The sequence below is a fragment of the Tamandua tetradactyla genome, chromosome 3 (assembly GCF_023851605.1).
Source record: "Tamandua tetradactyla isolate mTamTet1 chromosome 3, mTamTet1.pri, whole genome shotgun sequence".
Lineage (NCBI taxonomy): Eukaryota > Metazoa > Chordata > Mammalia > Pilosa > Myrmecophagidae > Tamandua > Tamandua tetradactyla.
The window spans coordinates 181914082-181930511 of record NC_135329.1 but is presented as its reverse complement, the minus strand read 5'-3'; the positions used below and the strand labels follow the sequence as shown (position 1 = coordinate 181930511).

General features: G+C 36.5%; 1 protein-coding gene across 5 annotated transcripts in view; it reads right to left on the bottom strand.

Moving 5' to 3' along the window:
• The window catches only part of ADAM23 (ADAM metallopeptidase domain 23), a 145703-nt gene that overhangs the window by 23840 nt on the left and 105433 nt on the right, over positions 1-16430 (bottom strand). For 4 of the 5 annotated variants that reach the window (XM_077154849.1, XM_077154850.1, XM_077154851.1 and 1 more), the window contains 8 exons: positions 15639-15738; positions 12348-12419; positions 11689-11778; positions 10239-10319; positions 5772-5822; positions 4708-4771; positions 3477-3582; positions 353-472 (listed from right to left, as the gene is read on the bottom strand). In XM_077154849.1, coding sequence (XP_077010964.1) covers positions 353-472; positions 3477-3582; positions 4708-4771; positions 5772-5822; positions 10239-10319; positions 11689-11778; positions 12348-12419; positions 15639-15738 — 684 coding nt within the window. The remainder of the gene's footprint in view (positions 1-352; positions 473-3476; positions 3583-4707; positions 4772-5771; positions 5823-10238; positions 10320-11688; positions 11779-12347; positions 12420-15638; positions 15739-16430) is intronic. The other variant, XM_077154852.1, reaches the window with a different exon arrangement.

Below are 16430 nucleotides of genomic sequence, written 5' to 3'. Positions count from 1 at the left end.
TTTTTTTGGTCATGAAAAAGTCACATATACTTAAAACACACACTCCCACAGTATTTGAATAGTGGCCTACAGCAATGCTCAAAACTTTAAGCATGTGACAAAACGAATATCATAATTCTACTCTGAAGATTATGAAACAAAGAGTGGTTCACTATTAGTACCCTGTATGGTCAGTGAGGAAATGTTTGATAACTTTCAAATCAATATAAAACTTTGTATTTTAAATGACTCTCAATATAAAAGGCTAATGGTAAAATCTAATTCAACTTGGAAAAACTAGAAAAATTTCCTTTGATGCTTCTAAATTTGCCATGGCCATGACTGTTAGGTTTTCCGTCATTTGACATGTTACCTGCAGTCAATCACCCGGCCTTGATGGTAAAAGGAAGTTGGGATGATCTCACCCTGAAGTTGGCCAATACGTGGAGCTCGAGTCAGATTGGTACAGAGTAAAAATCCACAGAACACATCACTGAGCATGTTTACAAGAAAAAAAAAAAAAGACAGGAGAAATTAAGCTCAAAAAATAAAACTATTTTCAATATTTAAAATATTCTCTTTCCTTCTGAAAAATAAATTTATTACAGATATTATTAGTTAGCCATTACACCTCCTTTTCCATGCTAAAAAAATCACAGTTTTGTTTGGGCCAGCCAAGTGTCCCAGCTTGAGTGATGGATTATGGCTGGTGTCTGAGCAAGTTATGGTTTCTCCCATTCTCTGCACCCACTTGGAGCTAGAGGTGGCCTTAGGACCCAACTGTGGCTGTAAAGATGTAAGACAAAGCTGACTTGGGAGATACTGGGGAGAATTCTGCTTTCTGGGTGAAGGGTTAGAGCCTGACAAGGAGAAGTCCTTTTGCTCCTATCCCAGCTTCCTACATGTGAATGTGGAGATTTTGCATTGCCTTGCAATCATGTGAGTTCACAAGCAAACAGATAAAAACTCAACATTCTGAAGGGTAGAAAGCATGTGGGTCTTTGGTGAGAAAATGACCATGAGGACAACTATCTCTAGTCTATGTGTAAGTAAACAATGAATCCCTAAAAAGTGGACAAAGGATTGAAATGGCACATTACACACACACACACACACAAAATGAAATTCATATTAATAAATATATGAAAATTTGCCAAAACCCTTTGTAATATGGGAAATGTAAATTAAAACCATAATAATATGGTAGTTTACCCCATCAGCATAGATAAAAGTAAAAAGTCTGACAACATCAAACATTGGTGAAAATGTGGTACAACAAAATTCTCATATATATATTACTGATGGCAGGATACATTGGTACAACCGTTTTGAAAAACAGTTTGGTGTCATCTGGCAATACTGAAAATATACATTTTCTATGGCCTAGCAATTTTTCTTCCAGGTACCAGCCCTAAAGGAACATGTACAGATGTATACGGGGCAACATGTACAAGAAAGTTCACAGCAGCTTGGTTCATAAGAGCCAAAAAACATGGAAATACTTGAAATGTCCATTAACATAAAATGGAGAAAGAAATCAAATGAATAGGAATTAAAATGAAACAAATGGACAATGAAAATGAACAAAGACAGCTAAAAATACCATACAGGACTCAAAAAATGCTCAACTTAAGAAGTAAAATGTAAAATAATACATGAAGTATTTATTCCTCGTATATAACATTACCAAAACTTTAGGTAAAATATATTGTTTAGGGATGAAAATTTAGGCAGCAAAACTTTAAAGAAAAGCAAGATAGTGATTGCCGATAAAAATCAGAAAGAAGCTACTACCTCCATGGATGGTGGGGAGGGAAGCAGGGAAGGCTGGGATGGGGAATGCAGAAGGAAACAGTTCTGGGATGCTGTAATGCTCAATTTGTTGTCCTGGCTGGAGTAACACAGACACTCATGCCATAATTATTTGGTAAATTGTGTATTTGTGTGCTATTCACTTTTCTGCTTATATACTATAGTTCATAACTTTATAAGTTTCAAAAAACACACAATAATTTCCTTTAACTCTTTAGTGGTTCAGCATTCTGCTCCCAGATGTCCAAAAGCTCTCTCTTTCAATGAACTAATCCAACGTCTTCCAGACTTTTGAAGCCATAGAGAAATGGAAAAAGGATCAGATTTATCTGGGATGCTGGATTAATGGGTGAAGCTAATCAAATCCAGAGACGTCCAACCTCATGGATTTTGATTTCCCTCAGGCCCTGCTTCCTCTACTCCCCAGCACAGCAAGGACTGAGGGATCAACATCTCAGAACATCTGTAACCCACTCACAAGATGGGAAATTCAACTGTGTTACTTTGGTTTGATTTGAGAGAAATTACGAGCAAAGATTTGTTTCCTTCTAAGGCCTCATCCACCATCAAAGACCACATGGAATTGTAAAGTTTCATAAAGTACAACATAGAGACCACTAACTAGGTAAAATAAAATTTCCCTTAAACCCTTGCTTTGATTTAAAATTGGGAGAAGATGCCTATTACCACGGGATGAAAAAAGGAAGCTCTGGTCTATAATTTCAAACTTAATGGTTTCATAGATTCAAGTCATCAAATTAATCTTAACAAACTACTAAATCGCAATTATAACTTTCCTCATCTAGACATGGGGAAATATCAAGAAGGGAAGGGCTCTGAAGATACCTCCAAAATATACTAACTAGTTGCTTTTTTTTTTTTTTTTTTTTTTAGAGGGAGGAAGGGAAGGAAAGACAGAGAGAAGGAAGGAAGGATGGAAGGAAGGAAGGGAGGAAGAAAGGGAAACATCTTTTAAACATTTTCTTGTTTTATTGTATTTTGTTTGTTTGTTACATGGGCTGGGGCCGGGAATCGAACCGAGGTCCTCCGGCATAGCAGGCAAGCACTTTGCCCGCTGAGCCACCGCGGCCCGCCCACTAGTTGCTTTTTAAAAGAAAAAAAAAAAAATTTCTGACATAGCTATTAGGTACTTACTTAAATTGTATGGCGTTACACTCGTGAAATGATCAAAACCAAAATATTTCGCTTTGATAATATCTCATTATCAAAAATATAATATTTTATAAATATTAGATTTGAAACATGTTTCATTTTATTTGAAAAAAATGTAAATATTTGAAATTATCCTGGAATATTTTATATAGAGTCTAAACATTTTGCATGTTAAACTCTGTGTATACCAGCACATTCACAGGCGATATGTTCTAGCCGAAAATTAAAATCTAAATTTCAATTTGCAATGTTCTGGCAAACTATTGCTTTAAAATAGGCATCAAGTGAAATATGGCATTTGAGAAATTTTCAGCACTTTACAGAAATGGTATATAACAGTTTAGCCTATGGCCATTTGGCCTCTAGATACACAAATGTGTTTTTAAAATACATACTTTAAAAATGTAAATCACTGAATGTTCATATAATAACATTTATTTTGGGTCCATTTCACATTTGAATCTGGCAGAGCTTTCAGGTCTAGTCATTATGCCCCAAAGCTGCCCACTCACTGTTTGCTGCATTGGATCCATCGGTCTCCATCCTTCCCACAGTTTCCCTTTTCTGTGCCTTCCGTATTCAGCTTTTCATAACAGAACTTGTCAGACCCCGCAGCTTCTTTTAGAGATGGGAAGAACAGAAAAGTTATTTAGTTCGCTTTGTTACTCATAACCAGCAGCATCCTAGTAAATGTTTAAAAACTGGCTCTCCAGAAAAACAAACTCCTGATTTGTAGCCCTTACCAACTTGCATGGTGTACATACTCCACGGCTGATCTCAAGCTATGGGGTGATGCTAACTGGCGAGCAAAATTCCCGGACATTTAACAATTGGCTCCTGTGAGCCAGTTCCAAAGCACCACGCTTTTTAACCCGAGAACCAAAAACTCTTTCCCAGTTTTGGTTTGGCATTAGGATGTAGAAATGACCACCTATAGCGGGAATTAGCACAGTGACATACAGAAAGCTAAGAGATATTCTTACTTCTGCTTTATATTTACATTAGGAAATATTATAAAGTCTTAGCCCATTCATATTTTATGTTGGCACGTGTGATTTGATATTTAAACTTTAAAAAGACTAATATTTTTCTATTTATCTTTCCTTTGTCAAAACTGAAGCTTCAAATGTAAACTTTCATTTACATATTTGAAATCACTAGTGCCAGGAGATCTGTTCTTTATACCCCCTTTGGGGTGACCCCGCTTCAGCCAGCAAGAGCAACTGAAAACTCCCCTCTTGCATTCTGGCCCTGCAGTTCACTGGAGAGGCACTTAAAAAGACAGGCCAAGAATATCTGTATTAGCATGGAGGAAATGTTCTGAAAATCCTGACCATGTACCTGAAAATACCTGGAGGGGAAAAAAAAAAGCTAATTTTTTTTGGGGGGGGGAGGAATGTTGAATCCTAAAGATAAAATAAATCACATGAGTGTCCAGATAACAAACATGACCACTGCACTCAACCCAGACCTTGCAAGGGGATGTGACGTCTCTTCTCTGACAGCTACAATCAGTGAATGACACTGTTTGGTTCTTTCCTGTGATGATAAGCCTCTGAACTGAGTAGTCATATTCTGTATTTTCATGCCTGGAAGTCAGACTTCTTTTTATTCTCACCCTTTTCCTAGATTTTTTTTTTAAGCATCCCTCCAAGCTGTACATCTTTTTCTGCAAAACTGGCAAGAGAACATTATTAAGAGAAAAATGCACGTATGACCATCAGACAGGAGAATGCAACCTACTTGCTCCCCAGACGTACTGGCACTGGTTGTCCCGGGTCTTGCACTCCCCATTGTAGCAGCGACCCTGGGGACAGGAACACACATGGGATGAGACACAAGGAGCCAGTCACGTGCCCACAAAAATACAAAATTTTTACTACAAGGTCTCCTTGAGGTTGTCTTAATTTTTTTTATATTCCATGACCTAATATTTCCATAGAATCACAAACATCTTAAGAGAAGCACGGCTGAGAATCAAAGATATCATGCTGAATGAATTTAGCCAGATATAAAAGAACAAATTTCATATGACTTCACTTATATGAAATACCGAGAATATGCACATTCATAGAGACAGAAAGAAGATTATAGATTACTGAGGGAGGGGAGAAGGGCAATGGCAGAGTTCCTTAACAGGTACAGAATTTCTGTTTGGGGTGATGAAAAAGTTTCCATAATGAAGGTTGGGATGGTAACAAAACTTTGTGACTATCATTAGTATCTCTGAATGGCACAATTGAAAGTGGTTAAAATGGGAAACTTTGAATTGTGTATATGTTATCATGACAAAATTTTTTCTTAACGGACAGTCAAAATTTAAAACTCAGGACAATAACCTCACAGTATAGCTCTATAAAGCCCCAATTCAAAGACTTTAAACTTAATGGAAAACAAAAAGTGGTACATTTCCTCAAGTGATGGCAACATGATGTTTACTTCTCTGATAGGTAACTGATTAGGATACAACACGGGGTCAGAAAAATAACATGTTCAGTCATATTCTCCCATAATAGACTGACAGGCTAAACTACTGAAAAATGATCACAGTTCAATAAATTAAATTCCTAATTTTTCAACCATCACATTTTTCTTCTTTTCTGTAGTTTCCTCTAGAAAATTTGCCGTGAGTTAAAACATAATTTTTTTTTAGTATTTGGCATGTCATGAAGCAATTCTGAATTGGAATACACTGTAAAAATTTACTGTTGTTTGAGTAGCAATTTCCCTTGAAAGTCACACTTATCAATAAGAAAAATAAAACTCTCAAACTAATCCTTTTAAAATAACCTTTTAGTCCAGCATACCTGATTTTGATTGCACGAATATCCATCTTGCTTATGAAGATTTGGTGGGCACTAAAAAACACAATTTTTAACTAAATGTTTAGCATATTAAGTACCTTCAAATAACATATACAATGATATGAAAAGTATGGTGAATATATCATAAGGATTTTTTAAAAAAAAAACATGTTTTTCTTTAATTCTCTAATTATTGGTTAAAAAAAATTAGGTCCATGCAATGGAAGTTTTTTATGTGTTTCTCTGTTTAACATGAGGTGAGTTAGAAAAACAGATTAAATTCACTTTAATGTAGAAGGGATTAAAATGGACAGTGAAGGAAATTAATCAAGATATGCAGGGGGAGACACATTCAGGGACCGACTAATATACAAGACCTTGCTCAGCTCCATGAAAACATCAAATCTGCATTTGACACCCATTACACTTTACTGAAAAAGAATATCAGTACCCTGCCTTTCAACTCAATGAAAGTGCTGTATCTTCAGGACCTTTCAGATCTCTTGAACCACAGACTTATTACTAGAAAAATCTGTGGTGTGATAGCTGTTTCTTCTTACAGATGTATTCACTGAATCATTTTTAAAAGTACATTTCATTTCCCTAAAAGCTATCCCAAATAAGTTAAAATTTTTACTCAGTGCATTTTGTTTGCCACATTTAAGAGAGCTGAAAAAAAGTTCAAGTCAATGGCTCCACTGTACCGTTAAAAGCAAATATGAAAAGAAAAAGTGTGGTGAGTGAATAAGAAACCTAGCAAAGTGCCCCTAGCTCCGCCCTCAGTCCGCACCTTCCCGGCAAATGAAGTTCCACCCTTCCGGATGGTCAGGCCAAAAACCTCAGTGACATCCTCAATTCCTCTCTTTTTCTCACACACTCCATCTAATCAGTTAACAATTACTGACAACTCTACCTTCAAAATATATTCACAATCTGAATGTGAAAGTCACCATCTTCACTGCTAACTGCCCCAGCCATCACCATTTCTTGCCTGCTTCCCCCACTTCCGCCCTACTTTCCTTTGTCTGACACTCTCCAGTGGCTTCCCAACTTACTCACTGGACTCAAAGTTCTAGAGGTTCTGCTTCCACACACCCCACTTCTTCGTCTCTGTGACTTACTCTCTCCTGTGGTTCTCAGGTCCCACGGGAACATGCCTGGCATGCCACCACCCCATGGCCCTCCCCCTCACTCTTCCTTTAGCCTAGGAAGAGCCCACTCCACCCCCACCCCCACTCTCCTACCACGCCTCCAGGATTTCTGCACGACTCACCTCGTCGCCTATTTCAGGACTTGGATTAAATAGCATCATCTCAGCCAGGCCTTCTCTAACCAGGCTTTTCAAAATCACAAGTCCCCTCCCATGCTGGCATTCTTTGTCACTCTATCACTTGTTTTTTCTCCAACGTACTTAACTATACTGACAATTCATCTATTTTACTTATTTGTTTATTGCATCCCCATTATAATGTGAGGTCCATGCAGCCAGGTCTATGCTCCCTGCTGCCACTCCAGCACCTACAATATTGCTTGGGCATTTCTTGGGAGCTCAACTTCTATGGGTTGATTGAGAAAATAAACAAATGAGCCATACAGATACCATTAAGTTGTTCTATTCTGCACATACCAAGTTGTTTATCAAGTTCACTAGGGACAAATAGAACTAATTCAATGTTGCTAAGAAGGACTAACTTACTAAGGAACCCTTCAAGATAAAGTACTGTGGCTTTACATAACTGATCCTTTTAAAAGTTTTCAGGCACCACAGCCTTTCACTGAACCTGATGGTGAATATTCAAAGGATGAAGTTTTCAGTGTTAAAACCTGGAAATACTATATCAATAGCATAAAAGCAGATATTCTTGTAGATGCTTTCATCAGTATCCACTCAAAAACACAATCATCATCTCATGAATCAATTAACACCAATCATACACTTACTCCAAAACCAAGGCAACCTTATGAACAGAAATGCAAAAGAAATGTTTAGCTAAAATAGGCATATATGGGTTTAAAACCTATTTATCATATTTTACTTTTATAATGCTTTAAGAATAAGGAAAAATGTGTAGTATTCCTCATTACTGAAAGGGGAAAAAAGCTCTCTGTAAGTTCTCACAGCCACATGAGAGAAGATTTTTAATCAAACTGTTTTTAATTTAGGTTAATAAAAGCCAGTTGTTTATCACTGAAATGTTTAATAGAGCATATTAGGGGACAACTTGTATTCTCTGAAGTCTTAAAATAGGAGAACCGTAAATCTGTGTACTTTGTTCTGCCTGTACTTTATTCTGTATTCAGCATCTAAATGCCATTCCAGGCACCAGTTTTATGATATGTAGGATGGTTCGCTTGAGGCAGGCTTCAATAGTGCAACAGCATTTAAATGTGCTTATTTTAAACTGTGTTATATCACCCATTTAGACAACACATTTCAGAGTGTTAACAAAAAACATTTCCCACAGTTTTCAAAAATATCTTTACTATATCATCCAGTAAGATTTGCCAAGAAGTTCTCTTAAATGCACAAGGTTTTTGTGCTTATTCTGTTATAAATTATAAATGATAAAAGTAGCTCACAGGCATCAGTAAATGATACTACCAAAACTAAGCCAAAAGGAGGGAAAATGCCGAAAAGGTCATCATTTGGACATGTGAAAAAATTGGACTATAGAGTAAGCTTTATATCAATGTTAAATTTCCTGAACTTGACAACTGTACTTAAGGTGGTTACATAAGTGAATATCCTTGTTCTTAGGAAAAGAACATGAAAGTTTGAAGTGTTCAAGGAGCATGATGTACACAGTTTACTCTCAAACGTTCATAATTAGGTGAATGGACCGGTGGGTGGGTGGGTGGCAGGTATGTGGATGGATGGATGGATGGATGGACGGATGCATAGACAGATGGGCAGAAAGAAAGATATGGCAAATGGGTCAAAATATTAAAAGCTGGTGGATCTAGGTATCTGGCTGTGGGTATGCTGGAGTTCTCTATATGGATTTTGTATTATTTTTGCAACAGTCCAGTCGTTTGAAATTATTTCAAAATAAAAAGTTTACTTAAAAAATTAAGCCAAAACCTACTGATAAGGTAGAAGAGATAAAGTGACAAAGTTGCCTGTAAACACTGATTCTCAGACAGAGAGATTCTCAGTGGTCCCAGTTTCTTACTTACCATCGACATCAATTAAATTAAAAGTTCACTGCCTCTTAGAGAGTAAAAGAATATTTTGAGGGGTTAACTCCCTCTACTCCAGTGATCTATTTCATGTTCATTCTCGCCATGTTAAGAAACTGTTAGTAATAAGAACATGCTATTGAAAAAGTAATTTAACAGTATAATTTTCACCGTAGACATATAAGATAAAAAGAAAACTCTCTTTTTAATTAGACAATAGAATATTGGGTTAAACATAAAGCCCTCATTATAAAAAGCATTACTCCCAGTAAATCCCATAGCAATTTAAGAGTTTAAGGTTAAAATGTAAGCACTATACTTTTGCAAGGGCTGAACACACAAAACCAAAACCGTATATGATGGTATAAAAACACCACTATCATACAAATGGAACCTAAAACTGTGTGACAGAATATCAGGATTGTCAACACACTTGTCATTAAACACAGAATCCACAGCTCTTACACTCTGCCACTACATTATAGGAAAAAATCTATTGACATATTTTTAAAAACTATTTACATATTTAAGAAACAGATGTGCATGAAATCACAAAAGACTAGCCTGCATATATTTCACTGTACCACATTCTTGAAAGAATTCATTTAAATTGAGCTTCAGATAATATATATTAAGTACTTTCAAAAAGGTTAATTGGGAATCTTATTTTTCCCTCTCCTCATGTTTTCCATCCAGGGACGGGAACGCAGCGTAACTCTGCCTACTCTCTGCTCCTTTAATCACTTCTTCCCCAGGGAGGTGAAGTGAGTGACTGATAAGTTTGGGAAGAATAGTGGGCATTCTGGCTCAAATCTGCCATTCTCCTCTTGAGAAGAGTGAGCCTCCCACCTAGCACATACACCGCCAGGGCCGGGTATGTGGGGAGGGGGTGAGAGTAGTGCTATTTTCTACATTGGGGGTTCTGTCGAAAATTTTGTTTAAAGAAAGGATTTTGTGGCTTTAAAATGTTTGAAAACAGCACTTTAGGGCTTCTTCAGCACAAATGTACTGTTTTGGACAGAAGGACTAGGAAAGAAAGATCAATTAGTTGGATACAAATCAAATAAAGGGAAACAAATATCCAAGGGAAAAGTCAAAGAAATTTAGGTTCAAAATAAAAATCTAAAAGAACTTTCCTTAAAGTCAGGATGAAGAGCTGGAAATTATTAGAAAACAGAGCAAATCAAAACAAAAGGAAACAAAGCATATTCACACATGTAATATATATTGAAAGCTTTAAAGTATGCATTTACCAGTAAAACATATTAACTAAAATTCAGTTTGCCATACCTGGCCAGAGTCTCCAGTACAGTATTCAGTAATATCACAACCATTCACAGCATCCCGACATTCATAGCCTCGTGGCTGAAACTGCAATTCAATATTTATGAGTTAAGAGAATAGTATTAATTAATATTTTAAGAACTTAGCTTTCTTATAGTCATCAGCAATCTATAAAAAAAAATTTTTATAGACCAAAAGATGCATTCATTACTTTCACTTCTGACTTGTTTCAAAGCAAACAAAACACTGCCCTCCCACACATACACACACAAAAACTTTCCCATGCTGATTCCCTCATAAACATCATCAAACTCTTTATGAATTAGCAAGATAGCTGCAGAATAGAAACAATGACAAGTGCCACCCTCTTACTAAATATGAATCATCAACCAAGGCATTAAACATCCAGATTTCAAAACCCATTGTCTCTTGACTATTATTTTAGGAAAACAATGTGCTGGCAACTATGTAAAGAAGAAACACCTGTTTGACTGAAGACAAACTATCAGAACCCCAGATTTCTCTGAAGATTGATGTGCATGCCCAACCTTCACCAATTTACCTGATGGCTTGTATATTAATTTGCCTTAGTTAAATATACAAAATCAGTATTCAATGAATTCATGTGAATCACTTTCAGTGGTGTCAATGAATGTCTACCATGTACATACAAGGTATTCTATCTGTCTGTGGAGGGGATAGATAAAAGATGAAAGAAACAACTCATCCCCTGCCCCTCTCCAGCAATTTTTAATCTGGTAGGGGACATAAGGCAAGTATAAGCTAAACCAGAATCTTCTAGAATACCATAATGCATAACATCCCTTGGCACTGAATATAATAATAAAATCATGGAATTTTATGGCTATAAGGAATATTTGTGGTTTTTAGATGAGAAAAAGGAGGCTTAAAGAGATGGCTCTTCGAAAATTAACATGAGGGTAACTGTGTGTCTACACACATACAAACTGTGTAGAAACACATGTAAACATACAAATTTATTACTTCCTTATCTACATTCCTCCTTTATAGGAGACGTAAAGAGTCAACTGTGAAAATATAAGCACCAGTTTTTATGCTCAGAGTCTAAAATAAACTAGGGTAAGTCTTAAAGAATAATGTTTTAAGTAGGTCATATTATTTTTAAAAAGACAATTTGGTTTTCATTGGTGTCAATAGGGCAAATCTCAATGCTTATTTTGAAAGAAGCAAAAGTATATTTTCTTAAGGAGTCATTGGAGGACAGGGGTTGAGGATGGGTGATGGGGAACAATAGTAAAGGCATATGTTATGACCTACAGAATTTGGCTGGATTTATCGATTCCACAAAATTGTCAGGCTGATAGGCACACGGTCAACCAACAAGTTTGGGACAAGCTATTCAACTGCTTATGCAATGATACAACTGGCTAATCTGGCAAGTAAAAGAAAGAAAAGATGATGTCAAGGAACTCACAAGACATGAGGTGTTGTTACAGCAGGGTCCATCACTGCAGTGAGCCCCATTGGAGAGAGAGCATTTCTTACAGCACAATCCATAGCACTCCTAGAGAAAACACTCCACGTGAGTGCATGAGAAACCTTACCCGCTGGCCAATCAACATTTTCTCCACACATGATTTATGCACAATCCAAAGAGATTTATATAACAGTAAACAGATATTTTAGGAATAATTGTTTCAGTGACAGATTCTTTCCCGTTATAGTTCTCAGCGGAATAAAATCTTCTATGAAAGGGGCTCCCTAACAAAGCCTTATGCTTATTTCTCAGCAGATATCTACCTACGGCTAGCTCTAGTATACTATATGCTTAATACTCAGTCTAGCTTCGTAAAGACAAAAGTAACACCCAATAGGAAAAAGAAAGGATTATGATTTGGTACAACCCGTCTGAGATGAATATGAGCTATGAATTTTTAAGAAGTAGGAATTTTGATTAGAAGAATCCATTACATTTTTTTCAGACAGGGTCATAAGGACGTAACTAATTCTAACATGTCTCAGCTGGGAGATCAGAACGAAAGGCAGTACGACCACAATGAATGACAAAACAGACCTCTTGCTATGCCATTCTTCTTTGTTTTGGGTAAGGTAGAGAGGGTCTTTTATACCTACCACATGGAAACCACAATCACACTCCTCCCCAGCTTCTACATATCCATTTCCACACTCAGTGGGCTCAAACAGCTGGAAGAGATTAGGAAAGGAAAATCAACACACACAGAAAATCAACACACCACTAAGACCATGTACATGGTCCTATAATCAGCCATCAAATTGTATTCTTCTGTGATCTGTCATTAAAGCATCTTATAAATGATGTCTGTGTGGGAAATTCATTTATTAATAACACTTCTACAAACTTCTAAAAAGCATTCCTGAAATTGGGTAATATGTCTTGGAGAATTCTCTGGCGGTTTGGCCTGTCTGGTGGTGGGCACTAAAGACGAACTCTAGTATTAGAGTTACTTTTTATGGAGGTAAGCTGTCAAGAGAAATCGATCACTTTTCATGTTTGCTAATGGAGCTAAAATGCACTGCTAATAAGACTCGCAGATATCCAATTTGCTGACTCATCTGAAGGCAGATGATTAAAACATAACAATTATCAAAAAGATAAATATGCTTTAGTCACAGCCCAATGTAATAACCATCAATTAGTGGCAAATAAACTTAAAAAAATTTTGCTGGAAATCCATGCCCATCATTCTCATTAAGGAGAAATGTCACTATCTGAAGCATGCTGAGTAAATGTGTGGATACATGTATGAATGGAAGGAAATCTCTCAATCATTCCTGGAGCAATGGCGGAGTCAATTTTCTAGAATAATCCACCCTACTGGTGCTATAATTTGCTTACCAGTTAAACTATATTATAGACCTGTAGGGACAGTTGATTCATTGTGTGAGAAACAGTCCTCTTTTGAATCACCTGGGGTAGGATGCCTATGGGCGTTACCATCTCACCTGGGAGAAGACCAGAACAGCACATCGCAATCCAAATGCTTGGAGCCATGAATATAAAAGGGAGAAAGACACTCCTCCCACAGGTGTAATACAAACTTCAAGGAAGGGCTGCCTTCTGAGAAAGACCTGGTCCTCCTTCCATTTCCATGAATGGAAAATTACCGCAGGAAGCAAGGTTAGTTAGGTGGGACTTACTTCTGGGACAGTCCAGTGAGTTAAATCAACAGTGCTAAGCTCTGCGGCATTTTGGTCAGAAGGCAGGACAAACTGGAACACAGAGGGTCAGACCAGAAAAAGACTAGGACTTTTCTCAGGCTCCCATATAGAAAACTGCCAGATTTCATTCACAGGACAACTCTTTATCCTGTGATGGGTAACAGTCTTAAACCAGATGGAAAACAGGGTTTGGGAAGCTCCCAAAGCACAGAAAATATGCACGTATGAGAACAATACATAAAGCACAACAAATGCAGTCAAACACACAGTAAACTAAATATTTGAAAAATAGCAGTCCTTTACATACAGATGTAAACTATTCCACTGGAATCCATAAATTTTTTTCTTTTTGCATGGGCAGGCAGGCTCCGGAAATCGAACCTGGGTCTCTGGCATGGCAGGCAGGAATTCTGTCACTGAGCCACCACTGTATCACCCAGAATCCATAGGTTTTTAAACCATTAATAGTATGTAGTTTAAACTGAAAACTGATTCTATATTTACTAATTTTTAAAATTAGAGATGTATAGTCATTTTAAATTGGTTTCAAAATTACTAGAATAATCTTCTTATTCCTCACAGGTGGTTTTATATTCTTTTTTTTTTTTTTAAACATGGGCAGGCACCGGGATCCGAACCCGGGTCCTCTGGCCTGGCAGGTAAGCACTCTTGCCTGCTGAGCCACCATGGCCCTCACAGGTGGTTTTAGAGATCTAATGATGGATTCTCATATGCATACTAGAAACCTTAACATTTCCAAACAACTCGGTGTTATTTCCTCAGGCATGATGCTTATAATTATCTAATGAGCTGCAAGGTGGGTAAAATTAGCTATGTACACTGCAACTCAAAAACGCCAGCTGCCCACATTCGTTCATTATTACTTTTTCACCCTTTTAAAAAAAACTATGAAACTCAGATTTCTGTTGCACTGAAATCAATGTCAGGCAGCCCAGTTTAATGATGCAAATCCAACTTTAAAATTTCGGTTTCTTGTTCGGCAGACTTCCTGAGATTTCATACAGATGTCAGGCATTAAATACCATCATCTAACTACATTAGTATCCCTTAATTATGAGTAGAGAAATAATTCTGTCAGTTATCCACATTAGTCACTGATTTTTTTAATACTAACCTTTCACTGTTTTCTCAAAATTTACAGTTTTAACCATTTTGTAAAACCATGAGCTATACTTGACTTAAAGTCATATTTTAACATGTGAAATTTACAATGTTGGAATTTTATATAATTTGCTAATTAGCACCAACCCTGTTTTTGCCTATTGAGTAATATTCATTTTCAAATATGCTATTGTAGGTCCACAGTCCCTTACCCAAAAGCTTTTTGGCTAATGAGTTTCAGAATTCTGGATCTGCTGAATTTTAGAAATGTATGATGCACTGATCATGTTCTGTGTAATAGTGTGAGGCTATAACAAATACAATAATATTTCTGTTGTAAGACTTGTGAATATTCACACTATGAGGAATAAAGATTTTTTAGTCCAGAAGTTTTACTGTCGAAAGTGTTTTCTGCAAAATCATACAAAACACTTCCAATTTTCAGAGTTTTTGGATCAGGAATTGTGGATAAGAGATTGTGAGACTGTATATACCAAGTCTGATGAAATGCCAATCGACAACACAAAAAACCCTGGGTAAAGAAACTACAAAATAAAAATACAAATACATATATGTATTTGTAGACTCTAAATACCTTGTGTCACTTCTTGGCCAGCTGATACTAGTAATATTTACTGCCTGGAAGAACAGACCACTCAAACTGAAAAAAAAAAAGCTAAGAAATTCATAGTTAGGTCCCTAGAGAGAATGCTGCTAAGGGAAAATGGAATTTTTACAAAGAAACAGGTGAAGGTAGTATTTGATCTTTTTATTTTTATCTAACCCACTATCCCTTAGTAGGGTGAAGAACCCTAACATGAAATTTTCAAAGATTTTTTTATTGAAGGTTTGCTGTTTTTTTTTGGGGGGGGGGGAGTGTTTTTTGGGATGCTGCTGGCATTAAACACTCAGAGATTCAGAAATTGAAACTATTGTTTCTGTTGTTCATTAAACTGTACTAAACCTCCAACATGAAAAAGCCTTTTGTAACTAAATATCAATCTGACTGAGGAGAAACCAGCTTTCCAAGACAACCACTGATATTTGCACTGTTCCATTGTGAAACATTGAAGGAATAATTACACTTTCTAAGTTACTTACCTTTGTTGGCCTGTTGAAAAGACAGGCTCCACCTCCTCTCTGTAGAAAGTCTCTATACTCCAAAATGCTGCACTTAGAGAACTTTCGGGAATGAGAAACGCTAAAGAAACAAAGAATCAATTATATAACTAATTTACCAAAAGACGTCATGAGAGAAGAAAATAAAAACCCTTGAACTACAGCAAAATGTTTGCTCTGAATCTAGATGAAGCTATACAAATTACTACAAAGCACTTAAGTAGGTTCAAAATGCAAAAATAAATACATGCGATAGAGTTTTATAAAAATAGGAATTCAAAGAAAATCAGATACAAGTGAGATGTTATATTATATCCTCCTCAGCAGTCAAGCACATTTGTGCACCTGACTTGAAGAAGTTTATGAAAAGTTCATCATAAAACCTCCTCTAGGTTGTATTTTAAAATGCAGTCATTCTTGTTTGCTGTGTCTCAGTAAAAGCAGCACTTTTGTGTCTCTGCCCTGAAGAAAGGGAGTTCGTGAACCTACTAGATTTTATTTTGGAAGAGAGTCATGGGAGTTAATTATTAAAGACTATATAATGCAAGCTTCAACAACATGATTCAAATAAACAAGGAAGCCTCAAAGAAATGTGTTATTTGTATGTATATTATACATATGTAATATTTCAGCGCATACATTTCACACACATATAACATATATACATGAGATATATATACATATCCATGGACAATAACACCTTATTCTCAGCTTCAAAGACTATTTGTGAAATTCAGCATTTAACACCAATATAATATGAGCTTCTTTGTGATT